Source organism: Astyanax mexicanus, chromosome 12, assembly GCF_023375975.1.
Source record: "Astyanax mexicanus isolate ESR-SI-001 chromosome 12, AstMex3_surface, whole genome shotgun sequence".
NCBI classification, from domain to species: domain Eukaryota; kingdom Metazoa; phylum Chordata; class Actinopteri; order Characiformes; family Acestrorhamphidae; genus Astyanax; species Astyanax mexicanus.
Window position 1 is genome coordinate 2,480,707 of NC_064419.1, and position 16,476 is coordinate 2,497,182.

The 16,476-nt window shown below is 37.1% G+C and overlaps 1 protein-coding gene across 2 annotated transcripts in view; it reads right to left on the minus strand.

Annotated features, from left to right (window-relative positions):
- Positions 1-3,619: 3,619 nt before the first annotated feature.
- The window catches only part of tbc1d22b (TBC1 domain family, member 22B), a 56,472-nt gene continuing 43,615 nt past the window's right edge, over positions 3,620-16,476 (minus strand). For both annotated transcript variants that reach the window (XM_022670617.2, XM_022670616.2), the window contains 2 exons: positions 9,995-10,090; positions 3,620-7,808 (listed from right to left, as the gene is read on the minus strand). In XM_022670617.2, coding sequence (XP_022526338.2) covers positions 7,680-7,808; positions 9,995-10,090 — 225 coding nt within the window. In that variant the 3' untranslated portion in view covers positions 3,620-7,679. The remainder of the gene's footprint in view (positions 7,809-9,994; positions 10,091-16,476) is intronic.

A 16,476-nucleotide genomic window follows, 5' to 3' on the forward strand; every position in this document is an offset into this window, starting at 1 on the left:
TGTACTGCAACCACCCAGAAAGAGAGAGCAGGGCTCTGGCAGCTGATGCCATCGAAACGTCGAAAGAGTTAGCGCTTAGCGACTAATGCTAATACTGTTCCAGCAGTGCTAGCTGAGGTTACCAGCAGCCTACAGTCCGATATACTCACCTCTGAAATCCAAAAGAGCTAGTGCTTAGCCCAGTTAGCGGCTAATGCTAATAGCGCTGCACCCAGCCTTAGTGCTGGAGAAACTTCACTGAAAACTCACCCTTATAACGCTGTCCTTCAGTATTTACTTTGCAAAAGTATTCACACACATTGAACTTGAAGTATTTTGTCAACAATAATAACCTTGACGCACAAATCGCAAAAGATCAAAAGATCAGTGCAGTGGTCATTAGCATATTGTGGAACATGACAAAAGTCATGAGACAGGATACTAGTCTCATTATTCAAAAACCCTTATTTAAGTTATAATATTAAATTTACATCCTTTTGCATCTTAAAGGATAAAATTAAAAGAATAAATAAAATCACGGCAGTCAAACACCATTCCTGCAGGGTTGCCAGTTCTTTCCCTGCTCCACAGCACAATACACCTCATTCAGATTCTCAGGTAATTATCAAATAGGATCTGGAGAGCGGATGAAAATAATGCGCCATGCAGAGCTGCATCCCTGCAGGACTGGAGGAGCTCCAGCTTTCTGTTCTTTTTTAATGAAAGAGAGAAAAATTGTTTTTTAAATACAGCACAGCTATACCTTAAAAAAAAAAAAACCTCCAGAAAGAAACATAATAAAAATATATATATTTAATAAAAAAGCTTTTTAATAAGCTGTAGACATGAAAACAGGAAAAAATCTGATGGATGACGTCAGGCTCTTATATTGTGTAAAAAGAAACCCAACAGAGAAACAAACAAAAAAAAAGGAGCTCAGACAAAGAAAAATCACGTCGTCAATCTCAGGCAATTTTCTCAGGATGAAATTATACAGGTCGTTTTTTGGAGCTGATATCATGCTCGCCTGAACCTGGAATTTTCTATGGAAATTGCCCTCCTCTCAGATCAGAACAGAGCTTAGAAAAACCTCTTGTATCCATTTTCACCCATACATGATAATCAACATCACTGCAGGTACAGCTAAAGGTACATTTAAAGGTCGTCATTAAACGTGATTGTGTTCACGTCATCATAATAACGCAATCATTTAACAAGCAGGGGGCTCTAAACTCCGCTCACAACAGCAGCACAGCTTCAGCACTTCAATCACCAGCCTTTCACCAGTGTTCACCAGGTTTAAAGCAGTGGAATTGTGAAATTTCCCTTACCACATAAAAAAAATGGCCTGTTCCAATCCCGGTCATGCAGCTTGCCATCAGCTCATCAGCTGCCAAAGCCCTGAGAGAGCACAATTTTCCTTGCTCTCTCTCTCTGGGTGGGTACAGTATAGTAGATGGCGCGCTCTCTTTCCCCTGACCACTCCTGATGAGGGTGATGTGGATCAGCACAAGGCTGTGAGCATCTGTGAGCTGTTGTATCTGAACCGAGTCGCTGTGACGCTACTCGGCAATGCTACAGCATCAGCAGCAGTTCAAAAAGAGGATAAAAAAATGAATCAAATCAAAAAGGTGTATTTTGCAAATTCAAAATAGAAAAAACACAGAGCAATTATATATTTTTATACATAAACTTGCCAGTGGTTTAGACATTAATGGCTGTATACTGAGGTTTTTTTTTAAGGGAACAATTTTTTCTTCTTCTCTCCGTTTAAAAATCACTAGTTTTTTCATCGTGATATTTAACTGTGTATTGCACAATATTGGATGGGTTCTTTCTTTGGGTTCTAGGTACTATTTATTTATTTATTTATTTATTTTGCCTCTTTACATTAAATAAAATCCATATCTATATCCAATCCTATATGTTTTATAGGGTAACTAAACCTTTTAGATTTTTTGCTGACTCCACGCTCTGCTTAAATAAAAAAAAAGCAAAAAAAATAAATAAAAATCAGCAAACAATACATAAAAATAAAAAATGGAGCACCATTTTGTCAGTTTTCCATGAAAAGATATACTTAAATATCAGCAGAGTGAGGGGTGTACTCACTTTTGTGATACACTAACTATCTAATCAATTGTCTTTCTTTTCTCAATTTTAAATCACCAAATGTTCCATCACGAACTACTAAAAACAGTCCAGAATGACCTGAAATAGAAATAAAACTTCAACTATCGTTAAACTCAGACTGTTTCTCCAATATTTATATTTTTAAGTTACATTTTAGAGTAACTTAACTCGTCAGGCTGTGTTTCAAAGCTATAGATACGACTACAATCTTTTACTCAGAGCCTCAACATCAGTAGCCTCACTCCACCCTCTCCACCCTCTCCACCTCCCTGCAGAAACCAGGCCAATACACCACCCTCACTTTTAACCAACCCTGACAGTTCTCTCCGTTCACATACACTCCACTTCCTTCAATAATTAAAGCACAACGACACTCATTCATTCATTATTAAACCCATCGATGGGATTAGAACACTGATTGCTTGGTTACTTGAGGTGAACTCAACTCTCTGTGAAAACATTCCAGTTTAAAGATCTTTTAAATTTTAAATCCAATTTTAAAAACCCAAAAGAAGAGAAGAACAATGCACTGTAATACATTAATTACAACAATACCCAATTTATTTATAGCATATTCTCATATACTACTATACTAATAGAATCACCATAATTCAACTGAATGCATAAAAGCAGCTACAAAAGGAACCACCTATTGTTTTATGTATTATAGAGTTTTTAAAGGGAATGAGATTCCACCAAAATCTCTCTGAAATTCTGCAGAACAAAGCAGCAAAAAATGGAATTCAGTGTGTTTAGATGTTAAATGCTGTATTGCAAAATTTGGAACGGTTACTTTTTTGGTTCTTTTACTATAAGGCGCATTATATTATAAGGTGCATAATGCCACAATAGTAAGGAACAGGGGTGTCGCCATTGTCACTGAGGAACCTTGAGTGTTCTGGAAATGCTGCTCCAGCAGTGCTGGAGGCCCATAATACTCACCTATGAACAACGAAAGAGCTAGCGCTTAGCATGGTTAGCGGCTAATGCTAATGCTGGGAGGGGCACTGGGTGATGTATGTGTTTAGATGCGGGGCAGAAGTGAACCACGCTAAGTGCTAGTTAATGCTAATGCTGCTGCACCCAGTCTTAGTGGAAATCTTAAAAAAAAAAAAAAAAAAAAAAAAAAAAAAATCAAAGCTTACTTTAAATAAATGGAAGCACTTTACTCACCTAAATAAACAGTTTTCAGGAGAGAAATCTGTGTAGATTAACATCCAGCACTTATTAACACATCCAGGAAAATATTAACTTTTTTCTTTTAAGAAGTAGTTTTCGACCAGCTGAATTAAAGGGAAACATGGCGACACCCCTGTTCCTTACTAGTGTCTCATAATGCCCTTATAATACGATGCGCCTTATAGTCTGAAAAATTCGGTACTTAGAAATAAACAATACAGTGTAAATGCAGGTATTGGCCCACTATGGACTACTACTACTAGACAGTGCTTCATTGATCAATAGGTAGAGAAACTCTGCTTTCGAGGAATTACTGGTTCCCATCACCTTCGCTCACCTGGTCATTTTTTTTATTAGAAAGAAAAGAATTTCATCAAACAAGTGAAACAATAAGCAAAAACATTTATATAGTCATTGGAATTCAAGTATACATCATTTCCACATAATTCTATTCTGGAATCAAAGGCCAAAGAGGGTAAGATATATTTACCTATATCTACTTAAAAAAAAAAAAAAAAAGAAAACCTGGAAAGCTTTCTCGCCTTCTGTGCTTACAGTGGTTGGGGAAAGTTGTCTTCTGCTGCTTTTAAGAGAAAGTGGTTGGTAGTTTTCTCTACAGGAGGTTATTATACAGTAGTTTATAATGAGAAATTATCAATTTTGGTCTGATTTTAAGTGTTTTTTGGACACCAGAACACCAGAAATAGAAATGTGGAGAAATTGAAGAATGGTAAACAGCTTTATCATTATCAAGAATGACCATTTTTTTGTTGTTGTTTTGAGGAAATTAGTATTGCTGTTGTTACATTAAAGACCATGTCCACATGTATCTATATATTAAATGATAATTATAGATTATATGTAGATTTCTCAGAAAATTAGAATATTATAATAATAAGACCAATTGGTACTTTAAGCAGTGTGGGCATTGTGCCAAATCCTGCTGGAAAATGAAATCTGCATCTCCACAAAAGCAACCGCGTGGCCTCCATCCACATGGCTGGGCACATGCTTGTAAACGTGAGCACGTTACAGCAGAATTCACGCTTTTACTGCTAGAAAAATGTATTAAAAATGTATTTACCTTTTTAAAAAAAACATTTAAATGCCTGATTAAAGGGCCGATTGCTGTTTAAATCGGTGGGCCCTTTATTGTTTAATATCACAATATATATAGTTAAAAAAAAAAAAAAAAGACATTTGCAATGTAAATTTTTTCCAATATCATGCAGCCCTTCTCCAAAACATCACTGATTGTCATCTCAAATATTTTCTTACTCCCTATGTAAGGAGTAACTACTTACTTCCCAAAACTACAGCATCTATAAACTAGATTTTATATTTTAGCTACACTAGATTTTAGATTTTCAAATGTAAATACTGTTTCTATTACAAATATACAGTATTGTTTTTATATTTAGAATCTGTAATAATGTAAGTTATATATGCTTGAGAAAGTAAAAAAAAAAAAAAAAAAAAGTTCAGTTTTTAATGTCTGTAAATGGCATTTTTTAAGTGGACATGAAGTCAAATCAAAGACTAAAACCTATTAAAATATTAAAAGCTGTTTTTTTTTCATATGTGTAGATACATGTGGGCGGGGTCTAAAACACTACATGATTCATGTAGCACCTTATAGAGAAAAAACTACCTACTACTTTCCCACAAGCTCAGTAAAACCACTTGAAATCAGCTGAAGCAACAGCAGCATTACAGGGGTTGGCCAATGAAACTGAAACACCTGTCATCATTTTAGTGTGGGATTTTAGGTTTCATGGCTAAATTGGAGCAGCCTGGTGTTCAATCTTCATTAATTGCACATTGCACCAGTAAGAGCAGTAAGAGTGTGAAGGTTCAATTAGCAGGGTAAGAGCACAGTTCTGCTCTAAATATTACAATGCACACTATAACATTATGGGGGACATACCAGAGTTCAAAAGAGGACAAATTGTTGGTGCACGTCTTGCTGGAGCATCTGTGACCAAGACAGCAAGTCTTTGTGATGCATCAAGAGCCACGGTGTCTAGGGTAATGTCAGCATACCACCAAGAAGGACCAACCGCATCCAACAGGATTAACTGTGGACGCTGTAAGAGGAAGCTGTCTGAAAGGAAAATTATTGTGCTCTAAAACCAGGTGTTTCAGTTTCATTGTCCAACCCCTGTACTTTCACACTGATCTGAGATCAGTTCTGATTATTCCCCACAGTGATTAAAGGGAAGCTTTGGGCAGAAATAGCTGATCCTGGATCAGCGTGAAAGGACGACTCGTTTCTACCAGCAGTTTTTTTCAGGGCGTCGGCAAACAGGCAGCAGACTGTGCTGCACCAGAGCTTTTCCACTTCCACACAGTTCAGGTTGCATCACCGACTCAGTAGTATTTTTTTTCTATTTTCCAAAACTGGTGCAAAACCAGCCTTCAGTTGCATAATGCCACCCCATATTACTGTAACCTATTAATAATGCAATATTTGAAGCTATGTTGAGCATGCCACAGCATCACCGTATCACCTCATCAGTAGTAAACTCTTTAAAAAAAGAGTAAAAAAAACAAAAAACAAAAAGAGTACCGGCCTGTTTTTTAAACTTTTAAAGGTAGAGATATACTGTGTACTGTGCTGCTTACCATGTGCTCTTGTACGGACTGTAGCCCTCCGTAGCATCAGCTATATGATTTACAACTTTGACACAAAAAATAAGAGGTCACTTATTAAAAATGATGAGTTTCTTTGATTTTACCAAATTAAAAAGCCTCTGGAATATAATCAAGAGGAAGATGGATGATCACAAACCATCAAACCACCAAACTGAACTGCTTGCATTTTTGCACCAGGAGTAAAGCAGCATAAAGTTATCCAAAAGCAGTGTGTAAGACCGGTGGAGGAGAACAGAAAAAACAGGGTTATTCCACCAAATATTGATTTCTAAACTCTTAAAACTTTATGAATATGATTTTTTTTCCATTATTTGAGGTCTGAGGTCTGATTTTGTTATTTTAGCCATTTCTCATTTTCTGCTAATAAATAAATGCTCTAAATGAGAATATTTTTATTTGGAATTTGGGAGAAATGTTGTCTGTAGTTTATAGAATAAAACAACAATGTTCATTTTACTCAAACATAAACCTATAAATAATTTCTGAATCAGTTTCTCTGATTTTGCTAAAGTGCTCTCTTAAAACAAAAAAAATGTTGTATTCATTTGCAGAAAATGAGAAATGGCTGACATAAAAAATATGGAGAGTTTTTAGACCTCAAATAATGCAAAGTTTTAAGAGTTCAGAAATCAATATTTGGTGGAATAACCCTGGTTGGTTTTTAATCACAGTTTTTGTCATGCATCTTGGCATCATGTTCTCCTCCACCAGTCTTACACACTGCTTTTGGATAACTTTATGCTGCTTTACTCCTGGTGCAGAAATTCAAGCAGTTCAGTTTGGTGGTTTGATGGATTGTTTTTTAATTTGCCAAAATCAAGGAAAAAACACATTTTTAAGTGATCTTTTACTTTTTTTTCCCCAGAGCTGTATGTAGAAGTATAAAAAATTCTAAGATTCACTTTTTTATATGAGCGCACGGCCAAACAACAGTAAGTACACCTCTAGCCTTAAACATTTGTGCAACATAATATTGGGGTTCATACAAAGCTAGGCCACCTTTAGAAAGTAGGACAGGATATTGTCCTTGATTGTTTAAATTCACAATTCACAGTCTTTTATAAGCGCAGAGACTCTTCATTATGAGCTAATGACTTGTACCGCTGCATCTCATCATCAGAAATGTTCCTGAATAGCTGCTTTAGTACCGCAGAACTGCAGGAACAGCCATGTTGACCAATCATCAGCTTTCCTTTTTCAGCAGGAACAGGCGGTTCGGTCAACAGCGCACATGGAAACGTCGTCTATGTATGTAAAACTCATTGGATAACATTCAACGGTTACAATTCAAATGGTCTTAAAAAAATTACTACTATTTAAAAAAAAAAAAAAGCATCATAAAGATCATAAAGTGTCTGAAAATTGGCCACGCCTCTTTCTCCTTTATCGCTTTTGATTAGTTACGATAAAATTTTCACATAAAAATCAATCCTTGGAAGAGTTTCTCAGTGGTTTTTCCTCCGCTGAAAAAATGATCTACTGAAGACTTTCGCCGAAGTTCGATATTCGTTCTCTAGAAACGCTGCTTCCTGTTGAGGATCTCGTTGAAGAATCATTCTTTTCCTTCCAGTCCTGCAGCCTGAAGACCCTCCTGAGGTTCAGCCCTCAGTCAGATTAAAGTAACAGCAGATTAAAGAAATGGCTCCAGACTTGAGGGCGAGCACGAGGGTCACTGTAGGTCACTGTGGGTCACTGTGGGTCACTGTTGAGTTCATCAGTGATGGAGGAAGTCCTTATCTTTTGTAGTGTCTGGGAGCGTCCGCAAACATGTACTTGAGTCTGTAGGCTTCAGCCAGGAGTAAACCCACCTCCTCGTTGCCCCAGTGTATTGTGGGTAGGTTCTGCAGAAGCATGAGAAGCCCCTGAAGAAAAACAAACAAACAAACAAAAAAAAAAAACAGGAAAGGCATTTTAGAAATGGTACCAAACCATTATTTAAAAAAAAAAATAATAAATAAATAAAATAGTATCAGTAGTAGGGATAGTGTCAGAAAAGAACGTTTTTAGGTTTAGGTTCAACTCAAAGTTCACAGTCTCTTGACATTTTTCGATTTTTAGCCCCAAATAAAGGTTTAAATGCACTTGCCCTTACTCTCTATCCTTAAAATTGCATCTTTAACACATTTTTCTTTACATTAATCTGTTCAGAAGGATGGTAACTAACATTGCAACACTGAAGAAGACTTCAACACAGTTGTGCAACTTAAAAAAAAAAACAAAAACAAAAAAAAAAAGTTTGATTTGTTACTTTGCTATATTGTGATGATCACAAACCGAAATCTGTGGTGGGAATTTTTTGCCCAACCCGAAATCTGTGGTGGGAATTTTTGACCCGACCAAAAATCTGTGGTGGGAATTTTTGGCCCGACCAAAAATCTGTGGTGGGAATTTTTGACCGGACCAAAAATCTGTGGTGGGAATTTTTGACCCGACCAAAAATCTGTGGTGGGAATTTTTGACCCGACCAAAAATCTGTGGTGGGAATTTTTGACCCGACCAAAAATCTGTGGTGGGAATTTTTGACCCGACCAAAAATCTGTGGTGGGAATTTTTGACCCGACCAAAAATCTGTGGTGGGAATTTTTGACCCGACCAAAAATCTGTGGTGGGAATTTTTGACCCGACCAAAAATCTGTGGTGGGAATTTTTGACCCGACCAAAAATCTGTGGTGGGAATTTTTGACCCGACCAAAAATCTGTGGTGGGAATTTTTGGCCCGACCAGAAATCTGTGGTGGGAATTTTTGGCCCGACCAGAAATCTGCTCTCTGCTCTCCAGACCTAAAAAGGCTAGAGGATCCTGTACTGATCTACTACGACTGCTCTGTGAATGGTGTATAAGAGTTAAAGAGAGTAAGAAAGAGGGAGAGAGAAAGAGAGAATTAAAGAAGGGAAGAATGAGTGTGTGTGTGTGTGTGTGTGTATTGTTGGTCTCTGAGGTGGGCTGGTTCGTTGGTGTGTGAAATGCAGTTACAGCGAGGCGGCTCCACTGCAGCCCCAATTACTGCAATCGCCGCAGTGTGTGTGACGGCTCAGACGAGACCACACAGTGTGGAGTATGACACATGCTTAACACACACACACACACACACACACACCATTCTCTCACACACTCACAACACACTGAGAACATCAGCAGTTATGTGGAGCTTTTACTCAAATATATACAACCCCAACACGTTTTTAGACAATATGAAGACATGGGCTCTTTTGTGTTACAAATAATAACCACATAATGACAAAAACAATAAGAGACAAACAAATACAGACAAAAAGAAGAATAAAAAAACGGCATAAAGACAGACAGAGAGAAAGAACACAAGAAAGAAAAAGAGAGAAAGTAAAGCAAAAAGAAAGACAGAAAAAAGAAAGAATAATATAAAGAGAGAAACACTAAGTCAAAGACTGAAAGAAAGGCCCAATGACAAAACAATAAGAGAGAGACAGAAAGACAAAGAAAGGAAGAAAGGAAGGAAGAAAGAAAGGCAGACTGAGAGAAAGAACACAAGAAAGGAAAAGAGAAAAGAGACTGACAGAAAAGCAAAAAGAAAGACAGAGAAAAGAAAAATAATTTTAGAAAAACAGAAACACTAAGACAAAGACTAAAAGAAGATTTAAAGACAGACAAATAGACAGAAATACAAAGATAGATTAAAAGACAGACAAAGAAAGACAGAAAGAGAAAGACAGAAAGAAAAGAAGAGACAGAGAGAGAAAAGTTAAGACAGAAAGACAAAGATAGAGAGAAAGACAGAAAAGAAAGATACAGACATAAAAATAAAGACTGAATGATATAAAGACAAAAAAATAAAACTAAGGAAGACAGAAAGAAAGACCCAAAGACAGAAAGACAAACAGAAACAGAGCCAGAAACATTAAAACAAAAAGACAAGGATGAAAATATAACGATAGACAAAATGACTATCAAATTAAAAGACAAAAAAACCCAGAGAAATACAGACAAAAAAGGGAGACGAAGACAAACAGTAAAAAAAAAAAAAAAAAAATGCAAGAAAAAAAAAAAGGAAAGACAGATGTGTGAAATTTACCTGGAAATCAGACATGGAGAGAATCTCCTTGCGCCACTTTATTAGGAACGCCGCACACACGTATAAGTGGAAATGAGAGAACCCCTCAGACTCGGCCTGCAGAAACACACACACACACACACACACACACACACAAATATTATCATACTGAAGTCTGTGTATGAAGCGTGTCTGTGAGCAGTGATGTGTGTTTAGTGTGTGAAGCAGCAGCACAGCTGTATTCTCAGCTTCATCCAGCTGTTTATTCATCAGAATCTAAATAATCATCAGCTGATCCCCCCTCACACCACCACCTCCTGTAATACAGACACATTTACGTCTCTCCTGCGTCTCAACATACCCATCCCACCCGCCTACACACTCCCTCACACGTACCTCTCACCACGTGTGTGTGTGTGTGTGTGTGTGTGTGTGTTAGGTACAGTGCAGTACTTTCAGCCACTTGAGGCGAGGCGTCTGGCTATAAATAGGTTTGTTCTTGTTTTTCCTGTTTGCTTTTCACTTTTTGTTTGCTTCTCTAAGCAGTGAGTGAAAGAAACGGAAAAAAAACAACAAGACAAAGCAGTTCAGAGAGAGAAAGAGAGAGAGAGAAAAGAGGAGAAAAGAAAAAAGAAATCCAGCGAGAGAGTAAGAACAATTATAGTAAAGAGATAAGATGGAGAAGAGACAATAATCAATAAGAAAAGTTGTGAATTGAGACAGAGAAGAGACAAGAGGAGATGAGAACAAAGGAAATTAGTTAAGAAGAGGTGAGAAAAGAGCGAAGACAAGAACAGATGAGACAAGTAAAGGAGACACAAATAGAGATGAGAACTGATGAGGACGGAGGAGACGAGAAGGGAAGAGAATAAGAGATAGGTTGAGTAGAGATGAAAAAAGAAGATGAGAAGGGATGAGAAGGGATGAGAAGAGATGAGAACAGGACAGATGAGAACAGGAGACGAGCAGGAATGAAAACAATAGATGAAAGGAGATGAGGACAATAGATAAAAGGAGATGAGAACAGGAGAGATGAGAACAGGAGATGAGCATGGATGAGAACGTTTGATGAAAAGAGATGAGAAGAGTAGGGATGAGAACAGGAGAGATGAGCACAGGAGACAAGACAGATGAGCAGAGATGAGAACAGAGGAGACATAGAAATGAGAACATATAAGACAAGTAGAGAAGAAATGAGAACAAAGGAGATGAGCAGAAAATAAATGAGATCAAATGAGAAAATAAATGAGAAGAAAGAAGATAAAGAAGAGAAATATGAGATGAGCAGAGATGAGACTCAAACAGAGGAAATAAGTACAAGTAAAAAGAGAAGAGACGATGTGAGGTGAGATTGACAGAAGAGTAGAGATGAGATGAGAACAAACGAGACAAGTAAAGAGAAGAGAACAACGGAGAAGAATAAAGAAGAGCAGATAAGAGACAAGACGAGAACAGAGGAGTTGAGCAGAAAAGAAATGAGATCAAATGAGAAATTAAATGAGAAGCAAGAAGATAAAGAAGAGAAATATGAGACGAGCAGAGATGAGACTCAAACAAAGGGAATAAGTACAGGTGAAAAGAGAAGAGTAGAGACGAGGTGAGAACAGATTAGACAAGTACAGAGATGAGAACAAAGGAGAATAATAAAGGAGAATAATAAAGAAGAGCAGATGAGAGATAAGATGAGAAAAGAGGAGGTGAGTAGAGATGATAATAAAGGAGATAAATGAGAAGAAATGAGAACACACGAGAAAGAAGATGAGTATAAAAGGTCTCAGAAGAGATGAGAAACTCGCAGAGCAGCTGTTCACCAAAACCCAGACACTGTATCTCTCCAGTACTTTAACATGACTCTCGTTTTTTATTCTCTCTCTCTCTCTTTCTATGTCTCTCTCTTTCTCGTTTGAGCTCTTTGTGGAAACTAATTGATCTTCTGGGGCAGCCCTTTTGTGTTCCAGCCCTAACATGCAATTACAAGGCAGGGAGAATAAAAGAGAGAGGAGATAAAACGTCTGGACTCTGCGCTTCACGCTCGGCACGTAAAACCATCCCCGTCGCTTCCCCCCCCCCCCAGAGTAATAACTTCTCTTAGCGCTGAGTATTTTCCTTCGCCTAAATTACTGTTGTGACAATGACACTTTGGGAGGGAATAGACTTGTTTAGTTTGTGCAGTGAACCGGCACGTCCACTTTATATCAAACCGTCATTGTCGCAACAGTAATTTAAGCGAAGGAGAAAAATAATCTCGGCCAACATACCACAGCGGAGACATCAAAAAGGACAACTCTACCAGTTTATATTTCTCTTCCTTCTCTTTCTGGACTCGAGGAAAGTCGATTCATGTGTTAATCCTATTATCTGTCAGATTATCGGTGTCTCTTCTCGCAGGATTTCTCTCCGACTTCACAGATATGGTAGAGTGAGAGGTTGCATCACAGGAGACATTAAAAAAAAATAACCGAAAAATGTGTTTTCTTTGTTCTTTCTTCACTTTTCACTCCTTTTCCTAAAGTTGCACGCTGCCCAAGACTCATTTTCAGACTCTCATCGACGTAAAATAATATTAGAATTGTAATTTACACCAAGAAAAGACTAGAAAAAAACCTCAAAACTCATCAGAATTGTGTTGATCTCATCGTTCGGCTATCTGAACAAGGAATCTGAGACAGGAAGTGAGATGACAAAAGAAAAAAAAGGCACCATAATGAGAAGAGATATGAGCAAAAAAGAGAAAGTGAAGAAAAGAGTAAATGGGGAAAATTAAAATAAAAAAATAATAAAAGACAATAACAAAGCTGGTGAGAAGATACGAGAATAAATGAGACAAGAAGTGACAAGGCAAAAAGAGATGAGGCCATTATATATTATATATATATATATATATATATATATATATTCTTTTTCACAGTATTTTACTTTTACCAGACATTGGGGATATACTTTAGAGTAGGCTGAGACAAAATTAGTTTTGATACAAACACATCCCGTCCAGGAGGGGGGGAGAAAAAAAAAAAAAAAAAAAAAAAAAAAAAAAAAAAAAAAAACAGAGAACAGGTCAATCAGAACCCACTCTGTTTTGCATGTGCTTCATGAATAAAGTTATCCAAAAGCAGTGTGTAAGACTGGTGGAGGAGAGCATGATGCCAAGATGCATGACAAAAAAAAACAACAACTGTGATTAAAAACCACCAGGGTTATTCTACCAAATATTGATTATTTCTGAACTCTTAAAACTTTATGAATATGAACTTGTTTTCTTTGCATTATTTGAGGTCTGAAAACTGCTCTAAATGATATTTTTATTTGGAATTTGGGAGAAATGTTGTCTGTAGTTTATCAAAATAATCACAATATTTCAGTTACATTTACAGCCGAATACTGAGCAAGGACAGCGCACTTTAATCAGCTCTCCATGCTGGATCGGGTTCATGGGTTCTTCTTTTCATCTTAACTACTACTGTATACGGTCTGACTTTACTAAATGGATACTTTATTAGGTCCACTTACTCTACTGCAGAATCTAATAGGCTGTCGTACCATTCAGGCTTAATTTTAAATTGCGATGCACACGTTTTTAATCTACACTGCATTACTCTGATTGAGTTAGAGTCCGCCGGGCATTGGGGGTTCAGGATTTTATAGCCCATTTTTATATAAAGCGACTCGAGTCAGATCAAAGGCCAGATGTACGTCTGATGGTTTTAATAGGCGTTTATATATGAATCTAAATACGGCTCATGCTAAAGATTTACAAATACAGCTACAATATATACTGAGTGCTCTTTTATTAAGCGAGGCGCTGCATTATCCCAGAGAGGACGCCTACTAAGTGGGTAAGTTAGCGCCTAAGGGTTGAGTGGATGAGCAATTCACGGGAAGATGTTCATTTATTTGATAAGAACAGGGTTTATTTCCTGCTCCAGTAGCTAAATATACTTTTATGATGCTTCACCCAGGCCAAAATAAGGTATTTAGGCTAAATCACATGATTTAGCTGTATTTGTACAAAAGCCCATAATACTGTAATAATGCAATACTCGATAAATTAAAAGATACTTCTCTAAGATATATCATGGTGGCATAAATTATGCATTTATAGGACTAATTTTTAATTTTATTCATTTGATTAGCGCAACAATGTCTAGTAATAAGGCAGTAACTTTAGTAAGATGAATGGGGGGGCAAGTTTTAGACAGTTTAGAGTGCCAACATATCAATAAAATATTGATATTTGAAGTCATGTATTAATACAGTATGACCAAAAGATCAACGTTTATGGAAATGTTTATGAAATGTTATGCAGTTGCTTCGTTTGAACACCAGAGGTCGCAGCAGCAAACCCATTAGTGCAGGCTAAAGAGCCAGTGGGCGTAAGCTAAGGGCGGAGGATGTGTCAGTCATTTATAATTGGTGTATAGTATATAAAAAAAAAATAAAAATAAAAATAATAAAAAAAATAAAGTCGCCTTATTTTTTTGACATTTAAAATTAGTTCCAAATATTGTGGAAAAAAAATAATCGAATCATGAATCCATAATCGTGAATAGAATCGAATTGAATCATGAACAGAGTGCATCGTTACATCCCTGTTATTTCTAATATCAAGGGTATTTAAATGATCATCTCTGCTATTCTGGAAGCATTGCTGTGAGGATTTTATTGTATTCAGTAAGAAATGTGATGATGCAAAGGAAGCAGTGACACAAAAAGAGAAATTTCACGATGAACAAAACCACGGTTCTAGCGAGAGTTGTTGAGCAGCTACGGGTCACTATGGGATATCAGGTGGTTGCTAAGATAGGCTAAGGCTAAGTTGTTGCTATGCTGTCGCTGGGTGGCTGATAAGCTGTTACAAAGTGGTTTCTATTGTATCCCAGGTTGTTGCTATTATGTTGCTAAGTGGTTTCCAAAGTATTGCTATTGTAGGCCGTTGCTATTGTAGTCAAGGTGGTTGCTACGGTGTTTCAATCTAAAGCATTGCTAGTTAAATTCTCTTTCAGAAAGTTGATAACTAGGCCATACTTACGCAATAATACACTCGAGGTTTGTGCTATAACATCTAATATTATAATATTAGATGTTATAGCACAAACCTCGAGTGTATTATTGCATTTATTCTTTGGTTAAGCTTCGGTTATAGTGCATTACCGGCTGATAATGACACTCACAGCACACCTCTCAACCAATTACATTATAAGTTTCTTTCTAGTTTCTTTTCTTTCAGTCCGAATTTAGTCAATCTTAGGTAAGATGTTGACTCTAGACTTTGTGACTTTTTGCTCGGGGACAGAACTGTATCAGGCTTTGTTTGCATTTCCAGAACATCAAGCTTCCTCCCCAGAAAAACACTGGAAATCATATTTACTCGCTTCTTCGTCCAACGGGACTCATTTCATGGGGCCGGGACTGAGAGTAAGACGTGGAAATTGGAAATTCAAAAGCAGAAAGACAGACTTAAAGGGCAGAAAAACAAGAAAAGAGGCATATCAAAAGAGCTCTGAGACACCAGGATGAAACGCGGTCCGTACATCCATCCATCAGGGGCTGTAATCTCCCCCACACGAATACAGATGAACACAGAAACCAAGCTCACAGACAGGTCTTTCCTTTTTTTATTATTTATTTATAAAAAAATTTACTACATTTTATAAAGTTTAAACTTCTCTAAACTACAAAAAAAAACTTCATTTATGAGAACTGTGTGAAATTAATCGATACCCTCTGCATATTATAGTTTAAAGTGTAAAACAGATCAAATTGCAGCACTGAGGTCACAACCAATCACAGCCAAGCTACGGGTTAGCTATAAATTTTAGCGACAGCTCGCTATGAGGACAGGAAACTTTATAGACCGACACCTAAGCCCTAAAACTCTGTGCCAAAGTGTCAGTCTGAACCAACCAATGACCTCCAGCATGGTGTAAATCTCTAAACAATGGACCATAAAAATATGTACTTATTTAGCTTTAAAAAATATAAATATATATATTACATTTATCATAACTTCCATTGCATATTGAGGAAATCTAATGTAAAAAATGTGGCGTTTCCGGTTCTATTTATTATTATTATTATTATTATTATTATTATTATTATTATTATTATTATTATTATTATTATTATTGCGCATTGCAAAACCCATGTATGCTTAGAATGAGATACGAAGCCTATAGAGCTTATTGCGTTCTTTCCGAAAATATGCTGTACGAAGCGATACGATGTACGGTTTTCGCACAACTGTCGTACGAATTTTCCCCATAGGAATGAATGCCACTTAGCAACACCTCAGCAACCACTTAGAAACAACATGGCAACCACCTAGAAATCACCACAGATACCATAGCAGCACCTCAGCAATCACAACAAACAGCATAGCAACACCATAGCGGCCACCTAGCTACACCATAGCAACCACCACGTATACTATATCAACACCTAGGCAACCACCAACTGACAACTGCCTAGCAACAACATAGCAATCACCACAGATACGATAGCAACAC